Source organism: Xyrauchen texanus, chromosome 3 (genome assembly GCF_025860055.1).
Source record: "Xyrauchen texanus isolate HMW12.3.18 chromosome 3, RBS_HiC_50CHRs, whole genome shotgun sequence".
NCBI lineage: Eukaryota > Metazoa > Chordata > Actinopteri > Cypriniformes > Catostomidae > Xyrauchen > Xyrauchen texanus.
In genome coordinates, this window is record NC_068278.1 from 40881723 (window position 1) to 40909397 (window position 27675).

General features: G+C 39.0%; 1 protein-coding gene across 1 annotated transcript in view; it reads right to left on the minus strand.

Moving 5' to 3' along the window:
* Positions 1-9754: 9754 nt before the first annotated feature.
* The window catches only part of dnah10 (dynein axonemal heavy chain 10), a 49075-nt gene continuing 31154 nt past the window's right edge, over positions 9755-27675 (minus strand). Inside the window, exons 58-79 of the mRNA XM_052099758.1 lie at positions 26104-26285; positions 23516-23652; positions 23122-23339; positions 22046-22267; positions 21801-21948; positions 21193-21472; positions 20874-21103; positions 18928-19201; positions 18601-18705; positions 18337-18491; positions 18079-18233; positions 17801-17984; positions 16766-16966; positions 16344-16553; positions 16108-16203; positions 15714-15885; positions 15497-15628; positions 13225-13436; positions 12532-12699; positions 11327-11507; positions 11081-11226; positions 9755-10106 (exon numbers count right to left, since the gene is read on the minus strand). Coding sequence (XP_051955718.1) covers positions 9960-10106; positions 11081-11226; positions 11327-11507; positions 12532-12699; positions 13225-13436; positions 15497-15628; positions 15714-15885; positions 16108-16203; positions 16344-16553; positions 16766-16966; positions 17801-17984; positions 18079-18233; positions 18337-18491; positions 18601-18705; positions 18928-19201; positions 20874-21103; positions 21193-21472; positions 21801-21948; positions 22046-22267; positions 23122-23339; positions 23516-23652; positions 26104-26285 — 3955 coding nt within the window. The 3' untranslated portion in view covers positions 9755-9959. The remainder of the gene's footprint in view (positions 10107-11080; positions 11227-11326; positions 11508-12531; positions 12700-13224; positions 13437-15496; positions 15629-15713; positions 15886-16107; positions 16204-16343; positions 16554-16765; positions 16967-17800; positions 17985-18078; positions 18234-18336; positions 18492-18600; positions 18706-18927; positions 19202-20873; positions 21104-21192; positions 21473-21800; positions 21949-22045; positions 22268-23121; positions 23340-23515; positions 23653-26103; positions 26286-27675) is intronic.

The window sequence follows — 27675 nt, forward strand, 5'->3', positions numbered from 1 at the left end:
AGTGGGGCGTGCGCCGCCTACGATTCGCTCGACACTGGGGCTAAGAGCTGGGCCCAGGTTGAGGCGGAGCAGCCTGATGCTTGGAAGAAGCTTCAGGGGGACGCCCTCGGCAGGCAGACGGGGCGCGGACCATGCTGGGGCGGCGCCGCGGAATTATGTGCGAGATCACTTCCGATATCACTGGGGAAAGTTGTCGACGGTGTCACCGAAGAGGCCAAGCTGGGAGACGGGGGCGTTGAGAAAGCGAGCCTTGTAAACGTTGCGCATCTCGACCATGTTCAGCCAGAGGTGATGCTCCTGGACCACGAGGGTGGCCATCGCCTGCCCGAGTGGGGCGGCCCACGGGTACACGGAGGTCCCCCAGGTGGATAGGGTGGTTGCGATCCACCTGTGCCCCGAGAATGCTGCCACCTGGCGGGATCATCTGGTACTCCCCTCCAAGGCCTGTAGGATGACGTTGCCACTGAGCGCGTTGTGACCTTCGTGGCTCTGAGAGCAGCACACCGGGGTCAGGACTACTCAAGTGCAGATCTTTAAGTGCCCAGGTTTGGTGGACTTGCAGGAGAGCCATGGCATGCAGAGTGGAGGCGGCCTGTCCAGTTGCGCTTTAGGCTTTCGAAGTCAGTGGCGGCCTTGGAGGGGAGTACCAGATGATCCCGCCAGGTGGCAGCATTCTCGGGGCACAGGTGGATCGCAACCACCCTATCCACCTGGGGGACCTCCGTGTACCCGTGGGCCGCCCCACCGTCAAGGGTAGTGAGAGCAGACAAGCGAGGAGGTTGGATCCGGGTAGTAAAATATGCCACGACCTCGTCAGCTCATCATGCACTTCCGGGAAGAAAGGAACCGGGGGGAGGGGGGTGCCCTGACCCGAGGAACCAATTGTCTAGCCATGAGGGGTGAGACGGAAGTTTCCAGTCCAGCCTCGTGCTCACGGCGGCCCGGGAAATCATAGTGGACATCCGCTCAGCGAGTAAACTGAGCTTGTTGCTTTCCCCAAATCGCCTTCATCGCCGGCCGTGCCATCCTTAATCCCGTAGGAAGAAGGCATGACGCGGGGGCGGATGAAGTGAATGCAACGAGAACATAAACCACTCATAAATGCTGCCTCCGTGTGAGCGCAGCACAGACATGTGATGCAGTGCTTATGACTGTCAGAAGCGGAGAGAAAACAGCTGCATCCAGAAACTACACAGAGACGGAAAGGGTTCTTTAAAAAGACGCGTCCTGAAAAGGACATTCGACACCTGCTGTGTATTGCTCTTTTACTTATGAAAATACTCTTTTAGAGGGGAAAACACTTCACTTTTTAGCTCGGCTCCAAAGAAAAAAATCTGACTGACAGATGCACGTCTGCTTCCCTTTATAGCCGTATGTCCGGGGGCAGAACATGCAAATTCTGTCTGCCAATTTCTCATTGGTCTTTTCTCAAGTTCAGAGGTAAGTCCATTTGTGTCACTACAATCGACACAATGTCAAGTGACAGAGGGGGAACCAGAATTACATGTTTACAAAAACATTTTAAGATTAGAATGTTAATCATAAGATTATAAACACATACCATATTATTTATATAAAAAAAAAAAATAGTTTTTAGGGGGGGATTACTGAAAAAAACTTTTTGCAATTAGTCCACAGTATGTGTGAATGGTGAGCTTTTAAATTTGAGAACAAAAAATTGCAGGTAAATAGTGTTGAGATCAAGGGCATAAAGAGAGCAGGCTATCAAGATTTATTTAAATGTATACTGATACGGTATACTGCAGTTGGTTTCATACTCTAAGGTATTTATTTTAGATTTTCATTTTTTTGGTTCAGATATCTATTATCTTTATGCAGTTCTCTAGCTGCTGCACAGTTTGACACACACACACACACACACACACACACACACGACAAACTGTGATCTGATAGCAAACTATAGCTACTGTATGTACTACCATTTATCTTAATAAAAAATATTATGTTTTGCAAAGTGAGCTAAAAATCTGATTTATAACTTTCATTAAGACATACAGTACAAGCACGTTCTTGGCTAAGGCTAGGATTTCCATATCATAATTTATTCCCTAGTAGCAACAGCGTAACAGGCAAAAAATAACCTTGAAAGCACACTGTAAAGTGATTCATGGAAAGGAGGAGGTGAGAACCGCCTTGACAATATAAATAATAGTTTAATATAAAACTACAACAAAAAGACAATCACACAAAGATGTCAGACAGCTCTCCGTAAATCTCTCTCTCCATCCCACTGCAGTCTCCAGTCGGCCTTTATCCCTCTCTGAGGCTTGATTAGCCTGATTAGGGGCCGGGTGTGCAGCATCACGACCCGGCCCCACCCTCCGCCCTGTCACACACTCACATTTTGTGCTCACTGAAGGCCTTGTCCAAGGTCCTGAAAATGAATTCAGCCTGACTGGTTCTGTTTGTGGTCCTGAATTTTTACAATAAAAAGCCCCACAATTATTATTATTGTTTTTATTTCTTTCCTTACCTGTTCATATTGCTCTTCATAATCATCAGGAAGACAGTTCAGCTTCATGTATTTCACTTTAGTGGGACACTTGAGCTACATAAAGATCTGTTATATGAACATACTGCCTCTGCTGCTTCTAATGTGACCACAATTCTTTAATGCATTGTTCAAACAGTTTGAAGTGCAGTCCAATCCATGCACTCACCAAGGCAGAAAAAGGTTGATTGAATAAGAACACATTTTCTTCATGGTATTCTTGTCCACCAGCCTATATACAGTGGGTATTCTTGTTATTGTATTCATAAACACTACAAGCATACAAAGAGCAAGAACATTAAGAATTTTGAAAATAGTGTAGCTGTACATTTAAAAAAGTTTCTTTACATAAAAGGTCATATATGACTAAGATGATTTGGCTAAGACCTTAAGAACTTGCTTTTAAAATGCATATGATCAGTCATACATTATAGGTTTTTGTCAGACACTCTAATAATTCTTACACTTTTAAAAGTTAATAAGTACCCTAAACGTGTATCTAAATATTTCATTGTTATTCCAGAGTTGTGAATCAGTTAGGTTCCCTAGATATCTAAATTCATGTACTAAGTGTCTCCTCTAGAGGTTGTTTTGGTTCCATGTTGCAATATGTTCTTTGAAGAAGAAAAGAATTATATGTTTCTTGCATTAAGTTTGAAAAATGCACTATTTTTGTATATTTATTTTTCTTTCTTTTTTTTGCTGATGTACAGCCAGCTGCATATTGAAGAACAGCATCATCAGCAGACATTTGACAGACATCAATGATGACATTACCATATACTTGGTATACAGAATCAGACAATAAATGGATCCTTGTAGCAGGACAACGTCATACCAGGTACTTTAAATATCTGAAGTGAAGATATAAACACATTCACACTGTTCAGTATTGTCTAAATATAATGGTGACACCTGGTGCAACGTCAATATGACATCAATTTTCCAAAAAGCAGCTGTTGGCACTTTCAGTGTAAATAGTGCTTGCATTGAATAGTGAATGTGCTTTAGCTATTCTTCCTCATTGAAAACATTGAAAGGATAACCTTGATTAAAGCACAGCTTTAAACCTGATCACCATTGTCCTCATTAATAAATAATAGGCAAAGCAACTTTATTAGAATTAAACTGCTTTGAAATTTTATTGAGAGTCTTGAATGGATAAAAGCGTCTGCTAAATGAATGAATGTAAATGAATGAGTTACACATTGTGCTTTTTGTAGTACCAATGCAAATGCAAATAGCAATATTGTGATTTGTTGAGTTTAATACTGTGAATGGATTCTAAGACTGTGCATGTGTTTCTATGCACATGTGCATGTGTACCAATTGTTCGGTATGAAGATGTTTGTTTGTTTTTTATTAATAAACTAACTTGATCTTTGAGTGAAAAAGTTAGGAGCAGAAATAAATCAAGTATCTAAGGTGTATTCTAAATATGGTGCCCATTCCTCACATCTAGCCTGCTTCACTGGGCTCTAATTCTGGACATACTACAGTATATTGGTCAGGTCAGTGAAAGATTATTCGGACAGGTCACACCACCTGGGTAAAAGCAGAGCCATATAGAGAGAGAGTTGCGACAACGGAAGTTCTAAATGCTTTATCGTCACGTGATTCACGTAGACTTCAGATAGTTCCAGGAAGTGCTTTGGCGGTCATTTCAAACTGTTAGAGTAGAGTGACAGAACTGCGATTTCTGGTAATTAGTAGTCAATAAATGCATTTATTTTATATATTTATGTAACACACCGACATATGTATGTAGTATGAGTATGTTGTTACAGCGACGTTGTTTTTATAAAGATCAAATCAGCTAATATTTGAGGATTAGTGTTCGCTTACCGTTATTTGCCTCAACTTATTTCAGGCTAGGGTTTCTGTTGCCTTTTTATGTTACCTCATGTTCATTGTTTTCATTAATCTCATGGTAACTAATGTCATATTTATGACTTTTCAGATAGTACAGAGACAGGCTGGTGACAGGTGATTTCCAGCTCGCACCGCACAATGGGTCAATGAACTTAACTATTAGCAGCAGTTACGTAAATGTAAAATTTAGTGAAATTAAGCTTATTGTTTACAATTCTTACAATTCTATATGTAGTAATATAATTATTTATGTATTATAAATATTATATATCTAATGTATAATACTTACAATACTTATTCATATACACAATATATTCAGCTTTAAAACAAATTAAGCATACTCGTATATAAACTGCCGTTCAAAAGTAATGAGGCTGAAAATTCAGCTTGGCATCACAGGAGTAAATTACATTTTAAAATACATTAAAATAGAAAACAGTTATTTTAAATTGTAATAATATATTACGGATATTACTTTTTTTTTAAACGATGGATGAAACTGAATCAAGAGAACAGATTTTACAATTAATAGGGTGTTCGTTACTAACTTTATCCAGCTCCAATCCTTGCCTAATCTGTTAGTTATCCGATAACATCCCTTATCTCCTAATTTAATGAGTAATACTCAACTATAAGGTTTTAATTTACAAGTTATTTTTATTTAGATGTACTGATAATATACAGAATAAGATAATATTATTCTTTAAACGTCTCACCTTTTAAAAGTGCGTCGCAAACGGTTTGTTCTGCTGCATCTCTACGGTGTTTGCTGCTACTTCCGGGAACTATTGAGAGGCTCCACGAGCCGCCATTGCTGTAAAAAAAACGTTCCATTGGAGTCAATGGAGTTGTCGCAACTCTCTCTCTATATGGCTCTGGGTAAAAGTAAAGTCTCTTTCAAGGCAAGTCAGCCCACTCTGCGGCTATCTTGAAAACACTCACGGGCAACTATTTTATGGCCAAAAGCCAAGAAAGCATGAAGCAATTATGAGAAGATGAAAGGAAATCACAGAATTCTCATAATATTTAATATCACAACCAGTAGGCCAGTTGGGATATTAGGCAGAATGACAGTCTCAGTTACTATTAACTTATATTCTATGGAAGAAATTTGCAATGAAAGTCAATAGTGACTGAGGCTAACTTTCTGCCTAACATCTACTTTTGTGTTCCATGGACGAAAGAAAGTCATACAGGTTTGGAATACTATAAATTATGACAGGAATAAAAAAAATTGTGGGAACTGTCCCTTTAAGAATTGATATGCATGCTTAAGCTAGCCAGACCTCAATCTACACCAGAGGTTAATAAATCACCAAAAAAATAAATACATTAATTTATAATTCTGTGCAAAACATAATCACCTAATGACTGCAAGGAAGTGTGTCTGAGTGGTTATTATACAGAGCCAAAAATAATTTGCTTACAGGTAGGATTTATATTATCCCTTTCATAAAGTGTGTTTTTATAGCCAAGCAATCTTGGATTCATCAATTTACATATACCTTATTCTACATCTACATTCCATCAACATAATTCGCAAAGATATGTATAAATATTCAGTTAAGCAGCTCACAGTTTGACAGTCTGAAAGGACGATGAGGGCCTTGGAAAACTCTGCATTATTAATCCCATAATCAGTCATCATATTTCTCTAACCTTCACTCTCTCTGCTAGAGGGTTGAAGTGTTTCCATAGCAGCCACAACCCAGACAAACAGCCTGGGTATGATCAGTGCCATCTTAAGGACTACCTTGGCATTGAGTGAATCAGACCAGCTGGAAGCAGAGTGAAGCAACTGAATATGTGTGAGGAACCATCAAATCAATTAAACCTAAATTTATTTAGAAGACAGAACAGATATTTTATGTTTTTAACATAATAACTAAAATAACTTTTTTACAATTATGTAGTTTGGTCAGTAGTATCTGTAAGAGCAAGCAAATACTCCACTATTATTGATGTAGATTGATATCCATCATAAACCGCCACGCACATCCACTCTAGAGTCATTATCAGAGAAACTAGACAGACATGCTGAGTATGCAAAGCCCAAAGCAAGCCTAAAGAATTAGAAATGGCTGTCAGAATAGTAGATGGAAAGACAATTACAAGACCAAAGTGAATTTGTAGTACATTTTTTGTCAATATTACACTAGCATCAAACTGCTTTCACAGGTTTATTTATGTGAGGTATACATCACAGAGATGACATTGGCAGCACACCCTGTTTTTCTAGGTGGAAAATAAATATTAAAGAAGAGGGGAATGGACCCTTGTCTAGGTCTGGAGACAGGTTTAAGAACTCAGAGTGTTGGAGCAGATGCTTCTCAAATACCTTCTTGTGAAAAAAATGAAGAATTGAGGACTAACATGATAAATCTGGTATTGGCACCTGCTGTTTGAAGATATGGATGCAAGATAATCTTTTAGAGACTCCCATAAAAGCAGGCTCTGAGATTACATGAGCATAATCTTTATTTTGTCATTGAAACATGTCGGTATTAGTTAGTATTATCAGATACCTTTTTGAAGGGTATAACTGGTGCAGATGTCTGGAGATACAGCTGCACATGTCAAAGTATTCTGTTGTGCCTGTTGCGCATCCTCACACTCACAGTACAGAAGAACTAACTGCGGACCGTCTTTATATTAGGTGTTTTTAACTACTAATGTACTTAAGCATTCAAATCAATGTACCTATTATGTACACATGTGCTGTTGCATTGTACTTATAAATAAAGTTCTTGCATTTAATTACATTTGTAGTTAAACTGTTAACCTTACCCCTAATCCGACACCTAACCAAACCCCAACCCTTACCCTAAACACTAACCAATCCTAACCTTACCCGTACCTCAACCTCAGTAGCAGTAAATGCGAACCTTGTGAGAATTTTGCAGAACAACGTGTAGTTACACAATAAGTACATTGTATTGTATGTATTTTAATGTTAAATCATAGTAGTTAAAGACACCTAATTTAAAGTGGGACTGTTTCTAACTGCTTCTGAGATCTCATCAGATGCAACGTCGACCACAAACTGCAGAGTCCAAGAGAGCCTGGTCAAGGCAAGAGAAGTTCAAAGCCATGCTGGAGACCAGTGTCCAAAACATATGCTGGTCTTTTCAGCAGGGTAATGTTTTTTTGAGGGGGAAGGCCATTAAGGAGTTGCAGCTGTCCACCCAGATGGCAATGAGTATTTATTTCTAGGTCTTGTTTGAATACATAGTGCCTAATTCTCAGTCGCAGAGCTAGGGAGTGGCCAGGGACCGAAGCCTGGCCACCACATTGGCCACCCCAATCGCAATTGCTGTTTTAGGCTTTTTAATGTTTTAATTTTTTGGAACAATTTATTTCTTTAGAGGTGAAATCAACTCTGTACAAATGTACAAATTTAACATGTGCACACATCAAGGTCACCAAAACTCTCCGTCCCAGGTGTCATTGTATCCACTCACTCACTGTTGGATGATTGGTCCTGGCATGCAGAGAGTGTTTTAGATTTTTCCTAAGAGTGTTAAAAAGTGTCCCAAAGGATTTCATGTCTGGGCTTTGTGCAGACCAGTCAAGTTCTTCCAAACCAGATGACATTTTGTGCACAATAAAGATTCTTCAGATCTTCATTAGAATTAAGGGGCCCGGCTAAACCTGTACTTTGTTACGTTTGTGAGATTGTTTATATGGTTTAACCATGGGTTATATCCTCTTCAAGTAGGATACTCTTTGCTCAGATTTTCTTATAGGCATATTTGATGGGCTTCTATGTGATTATGGGCACTGAAGATATCCTTCAACTTCTTTAAAGGAATATTCCGGGTTCAATACAAGTTAAGTCAATCAAAAGCATTTGTGGTATAATAATGATTACCACAAAAATGTATTTAATAAATTTATTTAAAAAAAGCTATTTAATAAAAACTCTATTTTAAAACTATTTTAAAAGTATAGCCACCAGACATAAACCATATGCATGTTAACTTGATTTTAATGTAATAAAATTGCTTTCTAATCTTTTGTTTAAAGTTATATCCAATTATACAACTGTGTTGCCATGATGATGTAATGTCAAGAAACCCTACAACAGCTGTAAAATTTATGATGTAAACAACTTTACAGCTGAAATAATACATGAGATTTAACAGAAGAATTAATGTAAGTGCTTTTATCAAATGATATGCTTCACATTTCTACATTTAATCCCTCCAAAAATTGTCCCCATTCTCATTTATTGTAAGTGCCTCATGGGAACATCGATTTCAGCTTTTATTTATTTTTTATAATAAGAAGCAAGTTGAAAAACATTTTTAGGTAATTTCTATTATGCCACATATGTTGTTGATTGAGCTTAACTTGTGTTGAACCCAGAATATTCCTTTAATTCTAAACATAATTAAATGCATTACATAGATCAATCTAGGCAGTGTTACAAATTACATAGATGCAGATTTTTTGAGATCACACACTACATAACTGAACCTTGTTTCAGTCACACTGAGGTAGGTCACTACATCAGGGTGGGTCACTGGTTCGATCCCCATGGCCACCACCATTGTGTCCTTGAGCAAGGCACTTAACTCCAGGTTGCTCTGGGGAGATTGTCCCTGTAATAAGTGCACTATAAGTCACTTTGGACAAAAGAGTCTGCCAAATGCAAAAATATAAATGTAGGTAAATGCATAGTGCAAGCTTAAATTGAAGTATAGCTTGACCTGGATCTGAATAATCTTAAGTGTGGCTTGGCAGTTTTGAACTTCGGTGTTGTGGATGTGGCCAGAGTGCCCTCCAATGTCTGAGTTGTGTAACACAACTAAGCTTAAACTTAAACAATATGTAAGAATGTTTACAGTGTTTTATTGCTTGTGTTGATTGTTCTGTTCTTAAGAAAACATTTACTGTGTGCATGTTCAGTCTCTAAAGTGGTCACTGTGGCCTTGTTTATAAAGTGTATGTGAGCAGGGTGCAGTGGGGTAAGATGTGCCAGTGGCTAAGATGCGTTTCTCCCCCCTTTTTTAAGAAAACTACCAAATATATTTTCATGCGACTAAATATTAAGAAATGCCCATCATATATTCTAAAAGCAATTTTTCCATCTTAATCTCCAACTTTAGTAATAAAGGTAAAATATTTAAAGCATAGAAACAGATTTCAAAAGATCAAGTTTTGGCATTAACACAATTTATCTCAGATTTTGAAATTGTTTTCAAATATATGTAATTCATTCAGTCCTCTTTAGGGAATGAAAACAAAATGATATAGCCTGTAGCAGCCCTCTGGTGTAATTTATTGTAATTAAAAGACTTAAACTAATAATTCTTTAAAATTTGACGTGGACCTCAATGAGATCTGTTTTCAGTGACTGTGCCCAGTTGGCCCTAGCAATAGGTGTTGCTTTTAATTAGTCAACACTGACAGCATTACAGGTTTGAAATTTTAATAAAAAATAAGTTAAAAATCTTTTGGATCAAGACATTCTATTATTCCATAAATTACTTCTTAAACTTATTGCATATCAACATATATGTATGCTATTTTAATTAGAGAACAGTAGAATGAAACTTATGGTTACAAACAATCAGTCACCATTGAGGCATAGACACACTCCCTGCAGTACCCAATGAGAGATGTGTTTGGTGGTGAAGAGGTCTGCCTCAAACACTAGGCCAACACCCATAGCATTCCTCCTCATAGAGGTTGTGTAGACTGGAGTCTTCAGGGTGTTCTAGATTAAAAATAAACCAAGATACACATTATTATTTAATTACAAGTATTTTAAAAGAAATAGTTCACCCAAAACTTACCCTGTTAAGTTCTTCACTTACCCTGATGCCATCCCAGATGTGTATGACTGTCTTTCTTCAGAAAAACACAAATTAAGATTTTTAGAAGATGGAGCTCTGTCAGGTCCTTATAATGGAAGTACACTGGTGCCAGCACTTTGACGGTCCTAAAGTCAAATTTAGGCAGCATAAAAGTAATCCACGCATTCCAGTCGATCAATGAATGTCTTCTGAAGCAAATCGTTATGTTTGTGTAAACAATACATCTATAATTAAAATTGTATTCACTTTTTAAAAGCACTTCCTGCCAGCAGATGACGTGAAGTGTGACGTAATCGTTTGGGCGAGTTCACGCGATAATTTGGAAGTGCCGCTTATTTACAACAGATGACAAACGTCACGCGAGAGTTCAGCCATTTCAAACTGCATCAGAGCCCTGGATTTAAAGTTAAAAACGTTTTAATTATTGACTTGTTTCTGACGTGCTTACGACATGCAACAGCTACGTGATCTGTCAGCTGCTGGCAGGAAGCATTTTAAAATTTTAACAAGTTAATAACATTTTAAGAAGCAAATTATTTTTTATGCAAATGTATCAATTAGCTTCAGAAGACATTCATTGATCGACTGGAGTCATGTGGATTACTTTATTACTGCCTAATTATGACTTTTGAACCGTCAAAGTGCTGGCACATGTATACTTCCATTATAAGAACCTTACAGAGCTCTATCTTCTTCTAAAAATCTTTATTTGTGTTCTGCTGAAGATAGACAGTCATACACATCTGGGATGGTATCAGGGTACGTGAAGAATGAGAGAATTTTGGGGGTGAACTATTCTTTTAAGACAGATATTCAAAAATGTTGTGAACTCAACAACAAAAAAATTATAAATAAAATAAAATAAAATTCTTGCCTGGAGTTTAAGGCGATGTGCTTCAATGGGAATTATTTTGAGAATGGGAAGTTGAGCAACTAAAGCTCTAGGTTTACTGCGGACCAGACAGCCCTTTTCAATGTCCCAGTCTGCCCCCTCCAGATAAAGCCCTGACACAAAACACCCTGATTGAAAAAAGAACATAATTTTAGCTTGTGCTTGGGTCTTGATGTCCATATTTACATTCGTTGTTGTATGTATGTAGGTGTGTATTTAGGTTCTTACCCTGTCCTGGTCTCTCTTTGACCTCCTCCTCACTCCTGTAGTGTGTAACTTGTGTGTAGAGAGTGGAGTGGTCCAGAGGCCAGCTGTTTTTCCTGCAGGTGGCCTGGACCAGTGCTGTCAGGTATGACTCTGGGATGTGTAATCCTGACAACCACATCACACTGGGCTCTCCCTCATCCACCTACATTGATGCCCATTTAGATGCCCAAATTTAATTATTGGTTTGTTTTCACAGGGATAATACACAAAAGTGAACAAACAAAAATCTTGATTGATAACCCAATTAGATCTATTCGACCCTGTTCTTTTAGTAGAATACTTGTATTAACTGACATACCCACACGTAACCTGCAAAGTTTAAAACTCTTGTTTTAGCGATATACAATACATAAACAAGAACCCAAATTCTTGCATGAATATGCAAGCCTTTGTGAAAGAGCCTCTCTCATAGCTCTCATAAATGCAAAATGAACATTAAGATTTTCACTTAAAAATGACTTTCATTTCAGGTTTTTTCTCACCAAAACCATATGTCTTCAGAAGACTTGGAATATGAAGCATGAGACGCATGGACTTTTAGGGTGCTTTTTAAGCTTTAAAGTGAATAACTATGAGTCACTGTATTGAATAAACAGAAGTTTTCCTTTTGTGTTCTGCATACAAAAGAAAGTCATGAGTTCAAAAGAACAAGAGGGTGAATATATTTTAAAAGAATTTTCATTTTTGGGTGATGCATTCCTTTGAAAATAAAGAGTACCAAAAAGAACCAAACTCAAATCAGCATACAACAGTTGGTTCTAAAAGGTGTCATTTCAACACAATATCCACTTTCTTTACACCCTGTCTACAGTGGACACAAGCGGCACATCACGTCAAAAGCATATCTTTTACATTCTTATCAATGACACTATCTACACTGGAAGCATCCATACTCAAGCTCACAGAACACTGGGCTTTATACTCTGCCTCCACCTCAACAAAGCTATATGCAATTATTACTAGATCAATCTAATTGGTGTGTAGAGGGAGAGGTGTGTTTATAGTAACTTGAAATGATCAGTCTCCAGCCCCTCATACACATACAATTAGCTACTACGGCTCACACTGACCCAGACTCAGGCCAGCACATAACGTATGAACAGCTTCCTGATAAGGTGGTGTCTGCCAAGGAATTTATATAATATATAGTGATATTTGGTTCTCACCCATGAGCTGTATTGTTTGTATCGTCTCTTGAAGTGGATCATCCAGTTTCCCAGAGATTTGAGAGTGTCTGGAGCCAGTTTCCTCCAGATGACAGGAATCTGACCATTAAATAGAGCTCTCGCCACCTCATCCAACTCATTGCTCATTCCCACCTCACCAGCCAGGGCCTGGTACACAAACACACACAAGCCTTAATATAAATACAGACAGATCCATCTTTAAAGGAAAAGTGTGTTTGAAGTTTGTGTTTAAAGTGTGTTTAATTATTTGTAAAAGTTAAAACATGTTCTTCTATCTCAGCTAATATGTACAGACTTCAAGTAATTCATGTGTAGGATGATATCCCTAAAAGTGTAAACACTGTGCGGCTTTCAAAACATAAATTGCTCTGTTTTTTTTTTCAGCTTCCCAACAAGTAACATTAGAATCTTTTTGCCCGACTAATGTAGAACAGGGGTAGTGTTTGAGAAAAACTGATTTAAAACAGAAAAGGGAATATTTTTGCAATTCCGTTTGTGGCCGCTAGAGGCACACTGAAAGTCCACACTTCACCTTTAATTCTATATTATATGAACAGCCTTTAATTAATGAAAATATAACACAAACAGTAATTGTTTGCTAAATTAGTTTTATTCTTTTTATTAGTTTTTTTCCCCCTTTTTCTTTCAATCATGCTCTCTCAGATCACTCACTTTCTGTAGTTCAGCCAGAGATCGACTCATCCTGAGAATGAGTTTGTTAAAGCGCTCCAGCTCTTGCAGCAGTACTACTGATGTGGGGGATATCTCCAGCCCAAACTTCTTGCGGATCACGTCCAGGTCAAACACAATGGGCAGCTTGCTCTGAATGTCCCGTGCCACCTGGCTGATGTACTCATCTCTGCTAATACCACCACCCGAGTCCCCTTCAGATGGAACATGACAGTAAGTTAAACTATTATTTAAATGCAGCACTTAGTTATAAAAATCTAAATTGTAATGAAAAACAACTCAAGTCTGATAAGTTATGATTAAGGAATAACGTACAGATGTTGCTCTTATGGAAAGAAATTGGTACTTTTATGTGCAAAAGTGTCATTCAACTGATCACAATGTAGAGTCAGGACATTAATAACATGAAAAATTACTATTACAATTTGAAAAAAAAAATCAGGACGTCTTAAACTACTTTAAATAGTTCTCATAAAAAAATACTCCATGTGCAACCATGACTGCTTTGCGGATCCTTGGCATTCTAGCTGTCAGTTTATCCAGATACTCAGGTGACATTTCACCCCACGTTTCCTGTAGCACTTGCCATTGATGTGGCTGTCTTGTCGGGCACTTCTCACGCACCTTACAGTCTAGCTGATCCCACAAATGCTCAATGGGTTTAAGATCCATAACACTCTTGTCAAATGATCTGTTGTCCAATGTCTGTGTTTCTTTGACCACTATAACCTTTTCTTTTTGTTTTTCTGTTTCAAAAGTGGCTTTTTGTTTGCAATTCTTCCCATAAGGCCTGCAAGTCTTTTCTATACTGTTGTACATGAAACTGGTGTTGAGCAGGTAGAATTCAATGAAGCTGTCAGCTGAGGACATGTGAGATGTCCATTTCAAAAACTAGTGACTCTGATGTACTTGTTCTCTTGTTTAGTTATACATCAGGCCTTCCACATCTATTTCTGTCCATGTTAGAGCCAGTTGACCTTTGTCTTTGAAGACTGTAGTGTACACCTTTGTATGAAATCATCAGTTTTGTTTGGCCATTTCAAGCATTGTATAGCCTTTATTCCTCAAAACAGTGATTGACTGATTTCTGATTTCAGTTTCTAGAGAAAGCTGTTTCTTTTTTTTATTGCCATTTTTGACCTAATATTGACTTTAAGACATGCCAGTCTTTTATACTGTAGCAACACAAAAACAAACACAAAGTCAATTTTAAACTTAATTTAACGAACCAAATAGCTTTCAGCTGTGTTTGATATAATGGAAAGTGAATATTTAGTACCAAATTAACAATTTATCATGATTACTAAAGAATAAGGTGTTGGAATGATGGCTGTTGGAAATGGGGCCTTGTGATGGTGCAGTTTTTTACATCAGTAATGTCCTGACTATACTTTGTGATCAGTTGAATGCCACTTTGGTTAATTAAAGTACCAATTTCCTTCCAAAACAGCAAAATCTGTACATTATGCCAAACTTTTGGCCGCCAGTGTGTATATATAGTTCACTATGGAGTAAGTTATGATTAAAGTAATATACACTAGCCCTTAAAAGTATCTGGATACTTAAGCCATACTTATAAATATATAAATGTCAATGCATCAGAAAACAAAATATCAAGACATCGGACTCTATTTTTGTGTGTGCGCAAAGAGCAGTGCTACGATCGTGCACAATGTCTTATCCATTTTCGTGAGAGTTCTAATTCTAAGTTTGTGCTCAAAATGTGGGTATTGTAATTTATGTTAACGAAGTGCCGCAATATGCTCTTTTCCTGAGAAATAGGTCAATGCACTAAGACGTTTAAAGGGACGTCTGTTTTAAGCGCAAAGTCTAAACTCAGTTCCTGCATTTGCAGTTTGGAGATTCTTCCCAAATTCTTCCACCAGCTCCTTTTGCAGACTTAAAAATCACTCTATGACAACAAGTGGAAAAATACCAATACAATTTAGATCATAAATGGAATTGTAAATAGAAGCTTAATAAGAATTACTGAAGAATAAACTAGCATCATTTTGAGGATGACACTTGGTTTGATAGTTTGCCAGTAATACAATAACATAATTTATAATAACAAAAGTGTGGCTGAAGAGTCCAAATTATTTTTGGGGCCACTTTATTTCCAGTGTAATGTAATTTGTATATACTGAATGTACTATATACTGTATATAGGCAGTGTAATCACATTCAAATTAATACATCACCATGAAATAAAGCATTTTCAGATTTCACTGATATAAAGTACTGTATAAGGTACCTGTCTGTGGCTGCAGATCTATGAGATGACCCCACATATCTCGGACAGCCTGCGTGTAGTATCCGATCTCAGCGTTAGGGTGCAGACCAAACACCTCTGCCGTGTTAGCAAGTGGTAGAGACTCAATCTCATCTACAAAGTGTGACATGAAGAGTTTGAGTGTCTGTTGCACTCAAGCGATTGTCTTTCTGATGCTAGATTTCAGGCAGTAACATACCAACATAAATCTGCTTGAGTCCGTCTTGTGGGATCTTGTAGTCCACCTCTTTATTTTTGAAGAAGTGGAAAGGCTGGAAGGTGTCAAATATAAAGTCTCCCAGATACTCATCCATGTAAACTGTGAGGATCCTACGATCAAAGCTATCAATAGCTCTTCCACCATACATCACCTGTTACACATGTAAAATACTTTACGAAACACACAAAAGGCATTTAAAATGCATGGAAAATAAATAGTATATAAAACTTTGCATTAAATAAAAAACTACATTCCACATTTGTTAGTGCTGTGAAAAGGTGAATTCCTGACTAATAAAATGTTTTTTCTTCCAGTCAGCAAATACAATTACAAATTGCTGCCTTTTTCTCTGGTTTTTGAAAAATTTAATGACCTCTCCAATTAGGTATTTGAGACTTCCCCATGGGATAATGGCATCTCCTTGAATTTGAGCTTTGGTCAGATATGTGTCCAAGATTTCCATACACACCTGAGAAGGACCAAAAATATGATTGAAAAGCAATCTAATGTCTCTTGAAATTAATCTACAATGATGCTTTTAAAAGCTCTGAGCACTGCCTTTAAGCACCGGTAGATTAAACAAGCTGCAAAACAATGTATGGAACTTACCAGGAAGTCTGACTCGTTGAAATCATAGGGTACATTCCAGCCGATCTTGCCGTACTTACGTCTTTCCTGCACTACAGCATGGAAGAAAGCCAGTACATAAATCAGACTACGGAAAGCTGGGTGAGCACAGCCCATCAGCTTTTCATGAGGGATCTTAAAATATGTCGCCCTCATGTTCAGCTTCAGCCCATTTGGAGGTTCTGTTACAACCTGAAGATGGAGAGTAAAGGCATGAGAAGAACATTAGACATGGAAAAAAAGCCGAATCCATCTTTTGTGTACTTACTTCTTGCTCCACAAGACTATATCACAACGATTTGTCATTCTAGTTACCTAAAAACTGTATTCCATTCAGGGTTAAGGAGTGGGGAGTGGCACAATAATTTCAATTCAGGTCTGTAAGTGGCAAAGTATGTCCTGACCTTGAGGGACTTCTGCAGGATGCCGATGGGGAAGTCTTTTATGGGCTCTGTGGTGAGCCACAGGCGGAAGTCTGGGTGGGGTTTAGTGATTCTTTCCAGTGATTTCTCTAAATCCTTCAGCCATTTCACTAATAAATGACAATTCTGCAGCATCAGCCACTGGCCTCGTGCCACTGCAGTATCCAACAGCTGCAATGCAACCTGAAATAGAAATGTCATATTTAAAAATGTCTAAAGCATGGCTTACAATCAAGCAGTTCATGTGTAGATTTTAGTGGTTCACAGACCAGGAAATTTTAGTCTGATACCGACCACAGATATTTTAACACTGTGATCGGCTGATACCAATCCGATCACCAATAGTGTTTTCTGTTATTAGTGGTATTTTGCCTATATATTATATAACATATATTATCTCATTTAAATCTAGGCTCTCAAAAATAACTCATTAACAAATGGTATTACGATACGATAACATGTGGTGAGGCGAGAGACATTGCGGGTGGTTATTTCCTTTAAAAGCCATTTGTAACCACCAAAGTTTAAAGCTCTTGTTTTACCACAGTGGAGTGCATGTTTGACTGACACCAAGAATGCGCATGTTCTGGAGGGAGTGAAAATGCATAATTGTTCAAACAGTTCACACAACGTCGCAACTCACGTTACATCAAGTCTACTCGAATTGTGTTTGTGTGTTTAAGTGTTGTTTATTACGTTTTTTAATCCATTTGCACTATCTTTCCCTATCTGTGTCAAACTGTACAGTGAGTCAGAATTACTCATTAATTTGGGTAGCATTGTATGTGTGATTTTGTGCATGTTGAAATAAAACAAATATCGGTCCTGAAACTAGGCATGACCGGCCGATCGCCAATCACAGATTTAAGATGAAGATCGGACAATCTACTGTAGATCGTAGGCCGATCGATAGATGCATCCCTAGGAGATATACAGTGGCGGTCAGGATCCAATGCTCTGCTGAGTGTGTGTCTTTGTGAGTGTGTGTGTGCATGCACATTTGTATAAAGAGTGTACCTTCTCCTGTCCCTGCCCCATGGCAAGGAATTTTAGTCTGTTGGCCCCAAAGCCTGAGCGTTTGGCCAGCTTCATAAGATCATTGGCTGGTTCTGAGCCTGGACTCAGAATAAACACAATGGGAGAGTTTGGGGAGCTCTGCTCAAAAATGGCTTCAAAACTGATCACAGGGGGCTGCACATATCTGAGTGAAAGATTGAAGAAACATAAGACAAAAAGAGTTAGCACTTTAGCAATGCTTTAAAAAAGTGCATGAGTGCTTTTCAGTTCTCTCTTACTTCTCTCCCATGGTAAGCGTGACATAATCACTGACAGCACGGTAGACTCTGTCCAGTCTGAAGCAGCGGATCAGCAGAAGCTTCTGGAAGGAAGTGAGGTTGTCCTTGTACTTCATTGGGAAGGATGCTTGCTCTGGAATATCCAAGTCGTACCACTGACAGCAAAAGAATGACAACATGCAGAATTCTTAACTATGAAATAAAGTGGTACAGTGGTTCATCTACCTTATGTTTGGTGTAGTGATTTTTGCCACTCACAGTCTTCCATTCCTCTGGATTCTTTTCGATATCATCTGCAATAGTGCCAAACTCATTAAGAAAGAGTTCCATAAGACGCACTATATCCTCCCAGCCCTGATCAGGCAGCCAGGCACACGGCTTCGTACGTTTACTCTTTTCCAGGGACAGATTACCTAGAGAGGGAGCAGATCAGGTGTATTGCTAAGTACGGGTGTATTTTTAAAGAGGGAGAGAAAGAAGAGGCAGAAATACAGCATGAAATTAAGTGTGTGTCCTCCTAACCTTTGAGGAAGAACTCTAATTCATTTTGGGGAGCTCTGCCCTCAGCCTGCTCAATCTTGATAGTCATGTTGAAGGAGAAGAGCAGTTTGTGCCTCTCAAACAGCCCTGAACAACAACACAAAAGAGGCTTGGTGCATCTTTAATCCCTCAAAGCACTGAGAGTGGTTTCACTTTTCCATTGTCACCATCAACCACTGAACAACTTGAAACTACTAAATGTATTTGAACAAATCGCATGATTTATAGAAATTAAATGTGAAACAAAATATTTTTGTTAACATGTCCATGATGTGGTTTTATCAAAAGTCAGAGATCAAGAGCCTTTACCAGTACAGCCATAGTTATAGACATTCTGTGTGAGTGTGTCCATGATGTTCTTGAGTCTGTTGGATAGGACTGCGTGGTGCAGAGACTTGGACAGTGAGAGGTCAAAAACTTCTAAGAAGGAAGCAAGGGAATACTGATACATGCTGTTGACAAGCGCCATCTCAGCCAGCACAAAGAACAGAACAGCTCCGCGCTTGGCGGCTGGGCGGTAGCCATCTCTTAGAGTGTCAATATCAATGGCTGTCTTTTCTGCCAGCTTCAGTTTCTCAAACACCTGTTGGAGTCAAAATATGAATGTTAAATGCTTGATTATCCAGCTGACAAAAAGAACCTTGTACTGACTCGTAAAACTCATAAAACAGCTCATATACCATTTACTACAGTTTCAATCAAAGGGCTTATCACTTATATATGGTCTTCTCTGAAAAATATTTAGGTAGTTGACATGAAATTCTTTTGGAATGTTTAAAATTTCCTGCTGTGTGACATAATATACATAATACAAAAATTATTTTAACAGAATGTTGCTGATAGCTTTTATTATTATTATTTCAGCTTGTATGACCTCTTATTAATTGAGGGTATACGTGGAATATATGTACTTAAAAAAATAAATAATTTCACACCGCAGAAAAAGATATACCTGACATATTTACTTTCCTATAAACATTTATATATATTTTAACCTTAAAGGAGTAGAAACCCCCAGTTATTAATGACACCTGTGGCCATTATTTGAACTGCAGCCAGCTACCTGTTGCTCGTGATCGTGCGCACACACTCCATAGGGACACGAGCATCGACCAAAACAAAGAGACTGAATGTGATTCACTGGCATCATGCTGACAGATGTAAAATTACACAGTTAGAAATTTGAGACTGCATATAATATTTGACTCTCCAGTGCTGGAACAGGGCTAAAACAAAAGTGTGGATGTATGTCTGACTATGCGAGACTGTAGTTTGAAGTAATCACTTTTCTTTGCATGATACATTGACTGAATATACAATAGCCTATGTCAGAGTTAGCTAGCTAGTCAGCCTTATCAATAGCTGTTAGGTAAATTTGGTGGATGATGACAGTAGCTGTATATAAAATAGACTGTACATTATAAATATTTTGACGCAATTTAATATTGATGTGATTCTATTCAAACAGTCATATTGATATTATAATAATAGAATGTATATATTTTCTGTATAACCAAGTTACGTTACACTAATGAATGTTTTTTTTTGCATTAACTTGAACATTGCCTAGCATTCATTTAACGTGTTATTGTAGTTTACCTTGCTGAATAATTACAGATTAACATTGACATTAACCTGAATTTTAGTATAAAGAGAAGATAGTTTAAATTATTTGAGTTACGAAGCAATTTGTCAGCATTAGCAGGCAAGATCAATTAGCTAAAATTACACAGATCAATCCTTATGGGACTATTATTCACATGCTTTACAGTTATGTAAACTTACCTGTCCAATAAGAAGAACGCCAATTCAGGGTCGGTTTTGAACCCCAAAACTGAACAAAGGTCTCTCCAGGAATCAAATGCCCTGCCGATATTCACTCTAGTTTTCGCTCGACCACAATCACGTTCACGCTTATCCAGAAGGGATTCAGTAGCTAACTTATTATTTTTTGGCTTACTCAGAGTTTGTGTAGGAGTCGCTGTTGTGCTGGGAGCCGGACATTTGCTGGATTCCATCTCTAAGATAGCACTACCTAGTGTTGCAGGCTTCGTAACTCCCTTTGCATGATAATTTGCTTTAAAAGGCTTTAATAGGCAACCTAGGAACTCCAGGAAGGGCTAATTTTTTAAGTTGCTTTACAAGCCGTTCACACATTGGCAAAAAAATAAACCTTAAGTATAATACCCATTAATACCCATTTATTAAATGATTTGCGGACCATTATGAAAGTGTGTGGTGTGCAATGAACTGACCTCGCCGGCCTTGGACTTAGTTTCCTCCAGAGTCTGGATCAGCTCTACGTTATCCAGCATGTTCCCAGTGGAAGTGGCCAGCTCTCTCAGCAGTGAGTCCTCTAGGTCTTTCAGCAAGCGCTTGTTCTCACTGGTCTCCTGAATGAGTCGCTCTCTCTGCTCTTCCAGCTCCTTCCGCTCAAATCCCACGATAACACTCAGCAGCTGGTCTTCCAGGCCCTTCAGTGTTACTAATAAACATAGTAGTAGATTAAATTGTATATATTTTACACTTCCATACATATATTTGCTGCAGTACTAAAAATACTAAAGTTCTCACCTGTGTAATTTATAACCATAGCCTTCCCAAACACTGCAGGCGAGAACTTGGGGTTTGCCAGTTTGGTATTGAGGTAAAGTTTGAAGTTGGGATCATAGTCAACTTCCTTATCACCAAGTACGACAGCTTGACGTCCCTCTGCTCCTTTTACATTCTTCTCAAGAACATTGTCAATAACTGGGTCAATATATTCATCCACATCTTGGAAGAGGAAAGGGAAGCCATACTTAATGGCCAATTCCAGCTGCTTCAAGAAGTCTGGATCATTGAATGAGGAGATCTGCAAATTGGAAAACAGGTTGGAATCAGGGAAAGACATATTTCAGGTCAAGAAAAGGACTTTCTGCTGTGGAAAACAAAACAAGATGTTCAGCAGAATGTTAGGGTATGACAGCATTTATTTATTTTTCTATACAATGAATGTGAATGGTGAATGAAAGACTGTCAGTCCTTAACATTCTGCTTAATGTCTTCTTTTGAGTTCCACTGAAGAAAGAAAATCATACAGGTTTAGAATGACATGAGGGTCAACTACACCTTAAAGATTTACTAAACATAAGGTAGAAAGAAGTGATGACATGAAGTTAAACTCCATTGCATGTTTTAACCTTCAAATTATTCTTCTCCTCCTTCTTTTTGATCCAGTTGAGTGCTTGCTGCTGGGGGTCAATGCACAAGGGGAAACGACTGGCTCTGGTGGTCAGGATGCCATTCTGCACTGAAAGCTCATCTGGAGGAAGACCTTCAGATCCCCATCTAAGATAACACACATATTTTCCCCACAAACACACACATAATATTAGTTCTTACACATATTACCTTGGTACATTTCAAAGATAAGCTAGTGTCTCACCTGCTGATCTCCACCTCATCGGTGAGCAGGTTTTCTATACGGAAGGGCTGGCTTAAAGGAATGCCTCTCTCCAGGACGTCAGTCTGCCACACCCCATACACCATCTCACTGCGGAATTCCCAGCTGAATGCTCCCTCATAGCTGAGGAAGGCAGCACAGACCAGACAGTCACCCAGAAGACGTATTCGCCTCTGCTTCAACTCCTCCAGGTCCTCCGTCCAGCTTCAGAAGGCACAGAGATACTCACATACATTAACAAAGCTGATGGGCATACCACTGGTACTGATTATGGACTGCAATTCTATGTGAATTAATACTTTGTTTTAATTAGTGGCAATAATAATGATTGATTTGAAACAGGTTTTCCGAACACACAACAAAAAGGTAGTTCTGCCCCAAACTACCCAGTACCAAGGGGCGTACTGCAGAAATATCCTAACTTTAGAATCCTATCTTATCTGTTTGGTAACCATGGCAATTTCAGTTAGGATCTCATTTAGGACAAAAGCTATTAAAGAATAACATTTCCTAAATGCATTACCTTATCTTAACTGTAGTTAGGATTTGCTTCTGTAATATGAATTTGTGAAAAATGCTAACTTAACTTATCAGAAATTAACATTTAAGATAGTAAGTTTTCTGTAATACACAGAAGTTCAAATGTTGGACAACTCAAACATTTTGCACTTTTCAGCAGGCCAAAATTAAGAATGGCTTATTGCAGTTGTCTCTGGACATTAAACTGAGATAGAAAGACTATTTGACCATCGAAAAATTACACACTTCACCATTAAGAAAGTTTTTAAAGAATAACTACAAGCATATGTCAAAGTCAAAATTCAGTGAACAGCACCCATCACACATTGCAGTTATTACAGTATATGTTGCAGAATGATGGTAATTCATATAAGAATTTGAACGTGTTAAAGGCAATATTCTTGGTTCTCCGAATGGGGTGCTGAATTTAATTCTTTAGGTCATTTAGCTTGGAGAGACTAATTTAAGCCTTCACGAAGGGAATCTGAACCTAGATCAGCCATTCATATTCAAGGGAAAATTTTAATGAGTAAGCTGACCGCTTATTCTCTGATCCCAGGCCTGAGATGAGTTTGTCTGCAGCAATGAGTCTTCTCTCCATGACTTCAGCCTCCTCCTGCAGAAGCTGCTTTTCTGACATGGCAGCCTCATATTTGTCTCCAAGAGCTTTGAGCTCTTTCTGGATGACACCGAGCTCATTCTGGATTCGCTCCAGCTCACGCTTGCTCTGGAAGAAATTCCTCTCCAGACGAGCTACCTTTAAATGTAATATAGTAACGTTTAACTTCAGTTCACCTTCTTAAAGAGATCAAATTAATTTGAATGCACAGAACTTGATTGCATGATGATGTCTGTAAAGTAAAGCAATTGAATTAAATTGTATGATTCATGCATATACTGTATAGTCTCAAGAAATAAATATAAATATCAGACCTTCTCTCTCTTAGGTTTGATATCTTTGGCCACATCACAGTAGCCCATGACTGCCTCCACGAACCTTAGCATGCCAGAACCAGCTTTACTGATGGCCTGCATCTCCTCAAAACTGGTGTTGAGGTTCTTTAGGTAGGCTGGGTAAATGACAAGGAGGAGGCAATAAAATACTTAATTTCTGTAGGTAGGTATGCGTATATATGAGTTTATGGGTGCCTTTCATTCTTTTTTGTATAGCCATAAGCCCAACACATCTTAAAGGTATTGTTCACCCAAAAACAAAAATTCTCTCATCACTTACTCACCCTCATGCCATCCTAGATGTGTATGTCTTTCTTCTGCTGAATGCAAAAAAAGATTTTTTTAGACAACTATATCAGCTCTGAAGGTCCAAAAAGCACATTAAGGCAGCATAAAAGTAATCCGACTCAGTGGTTAAATCTATATCATCAGAAGCTATATGATAGGTGTGGGTGAGAAACAGATCAATTGTCACCGGGATGCAGAGCTAGAGTTCAGTAGGGTGACAGCCGCAGGAAAGAAGCTTCCTCTGAACCTGCTGGTCCGGGTGTGGAGAGACCTGAAACGCCTCCCGGAGGGGAGTGGGGTGAACAGTCTGTGGTTGGGGTGGGAACAGGCTTTGATGATGCTGCACACCTTACGCAAGCATTGTTTGCCCTGGATGGCCTCAATGGAGGGGAGTGAGGAACCGGTGATGCGTTGGGCAGCTTTCACCACCCTCTGCAGTGCTTTCCAGTCATGGGCAGAGCAGTTGCTATACCAAACTGTGACACAGTTGGTGAGGATGCTCTTGATGGTGCAGCGGTAGAAGTTCACCAGGATCTGAGGAGACAGGTGGACCTTCTTGAGTCTCCTCAGAAAGAAGAGATGCTGATGAGCCTTCTTGAACAGGGTAGAGGTGTTGAGGGTCCAAGAGAGGTCCTCAGAGATGTGGACACCCAGAAATTGAAGCTGGTGACACGCTCCACCTCAGTCCCGTTGATGAGATTGGGTGTGTGTGTGTGCCAGCTTTAGACTTCCTGAAATCCACAATGAGCTCTTTGGACTTCTTAGTGTTGAGAGTCAGGTTGTTGTCAGTGCACCACAATGATAGGTGCTGGACCTCCTCCCTGTAGGCCGTCTCATCATTGTTGCTGATGAGACCAATCACTGTAGTGTTGTCTGAAAACTTGACAATGGTGTTAGAGCCATGTAAAGGTGTGCAGTCGAAGTTGAAGAGGGAGTAAAGGAGAGGGCTCAGCACAGATCCTTGTGGTACGCCGGTGTTCAGGGTGATGGTTGAGGAGTTGTGATTATCTAACCTAACAGACTGAGGTCTGTTGGCTAGGAAGTCCAGAATCCAGATACAGAGGGAGGAATTGATGCAGAGTTCACTGAGTTTGGTGATCAGTTTGGAGGGGATGATGGTGCTGAATGCTGAACTAAAGTCAATGAACAGCATTCTCACATTGGTGTTTCTATTGTCAAGGTGGGACAGGGCAGAGTGAAGTGCTGTAGAGATGGCATCCTCTCTGCTCCTTTTCTGACAGTAGGCAAATTGGAAGGGGTCTAGTGAGGGTGGTAAGCAGGTCTTGAGATGGGCCAGGACCAGCCTCTCGAAGCACTTCATAATGATGGGGGTGAGTGCAACCGAACGGTAGTCTATAAGGTTTGTTGCATTGGAGTGTTTTGGCACCGGCACGATGGAGGTTGCTTTAAAGCACGAGGGAACAGCTGTTTGGGCTAGTGACAGATTAAATATGTCAGTCCAAACCTCAGTCAGCTGCACAGCACAGGCCCTGGGTACGCGTCCGGGGAAACCATCAGGACCAGCAGCCTTGTGTGCATTAATCCTGCTCAGTGCCACACTTACATCAATGGTGGAGAGTGTGAGGGGCTGGTGAACTGCAGAGACCACAGCCTTGATGGCCACTTCCTTGTTGTCCCTACTGAAGCGGTCATAGAAGTGGTTCGGCTCATCAGGCAAGGAGGTGTCGTGACGGGGGGGTGGAGTTAGTAGCTTTGTAGTCTGTGATGGCCTGGATGCCTTGCCACATGCATCGGGGGTCAGAGTTGTTCTTGAAGTGATCCTAAATCCTTAGCTTGTGGTTGTGCTCGGCCTTTTTGATGCCCCTATTCAGGTTAGCCCTGATCTGAATGCAATGTCTCGTGCTTTCAGCAGGAGTCTGACCTCACTGTTCATCCATGGCTTCTGATTAGGGAAAGTTCTGATATGGCATCTGATATGGATTCAACCACTGGAGTCATAAAGATTATTTTTATGCTGCCTTTATATGCTTTTTGGATATAAGTTCTGGCCACCATTCACTTGCATTGTATGGACCAACAGAGCTGAGATATTCTAAAAATCTTAGTTTGTGTTCAGCAGAAGAAAGAATGTCATACACATCTGGGATGGCATGAGGGCAAGTAAATGATGAGATAATTTTCATTTTAGGGTGAACTTTCCCTTTTAATAATAGAGATCCCAAAATGCAGCATTTTGGAACTCGATTCAACATCAAAAGGACTTTAACAAAAACTGAGTTATTAACTAAATTATTGTTGTTACATGGATGGTGAGTTACTTTTGACTGTCTTGACTTGACTGGCATTGATAGAGTCACAGTCCATCTCCATAAGTGAGCGCAGGAAGTTGGCCTCTGACATCATACCCTTGGCTGACTTCCAGCTGATTTCTTTATAACCACGTATCACCAGAATGCACTCGCAAACCACCTGCACTTGTTTTGGCGGCTTTGCGAAGGATCTATAACACAGTGAAGAGGGTGGAAGAGATACATAAGGGAAGAGCATTAAAGATGCCAGATCACTACAGCAGCCTGTAATGAAACAGAAGGTGCAAAAGAATACAAAGAATAGACTCTTCACTGTCATTCAAATATATTTTGTTATTTTCCTTTTCCTAAAAACAGTAAAAAAAAAAAAAAAAAAAGCAAAGCACAAAAAGAACTGGAAAATACTTTCTTATTTATTGGGGGTCTTTATGTAACAAATGAAAGGGACAGGTTTATATCATAAATTCCTACTTACAGCATAATGCATGTAAATCTGTCTAATGCTGTACAATGTACAATGCAACAAAATCACCATCTGATTTCATTGCATGAGTATTCAAAATACAGATAGACAGATTCAGTCTTACCTGGGTGGGGATGGTCATCTCTGCAAACGCCATGCATTCACATTTGTAAATTTATTATAAGAGTATTTAATTCATATGCGGTATATGATTTAAAGAGTCAGCAAAAAATTATCCGATTTGGGATGCACCAGTATGTGATTTAATGCTAGTGCCCAAACTGGGATAAGAATATCCCTGGGGGTACATGATGTGATTATGGGGGTAATGCAAACAAAATATTTCAAAAATATTTAACATTCTTCTAATTTCATCCCAGTCTAAAATAACATTCAAGATTTCTCAAAGGCAAAAAATTATTTTGTGTGCCATCTAGTGTAGAAACACCAAAATGGTTGTGTCATAAATGTCAGATAATAGCATGTAATGAAATAACCCTATCTTATGTGGTTTAAAAAATTAATCTACATAAGTGTCGTGCATAAGTGAGCACCATTCGGGATGAGAGTATATTTTTTTTGCCAGTCCAGCACACTGCTAGGTGACATAGCTAAGTGATAGTTAAAATTGATACTTCGCTGTTTTACCAGACTAGCCTTTACAGCCATCCACGATTAAATTTTTTATTAATTTTTTTTTAACCCAGTTTGAAACATAATTTGTATATAAAGGTGAGATGCATAGGGAGTGTTGATTCTGATGGCATAAGTTTTGATGAACAGTGTCAGATGTCACTAGCACTGGTGTGGCCAAAATTATTTTCCACATTCACATGCAGTAATTTTCACTTGCATTTACTCGCACACTAGAACCCTGTTTTTTTCCCATTGTTACACGATTACATTTTTTTAAGCAAATTAGGTCAACCTGGCTGACATTTTTAATTATCATAAAAAACACCTTGAGCTGGCCGTTCAGTTGCACAGATAATTCCATGCAATGCTTGAAGTCGGCCGGCAATGGCATACCTACAATTATGCGCAATTCCTGACACAGATCCAGCAGCTATTCTTGTATACTGGCAGGTCTTATAAAGTGCTGTGTCATGATGAAATTA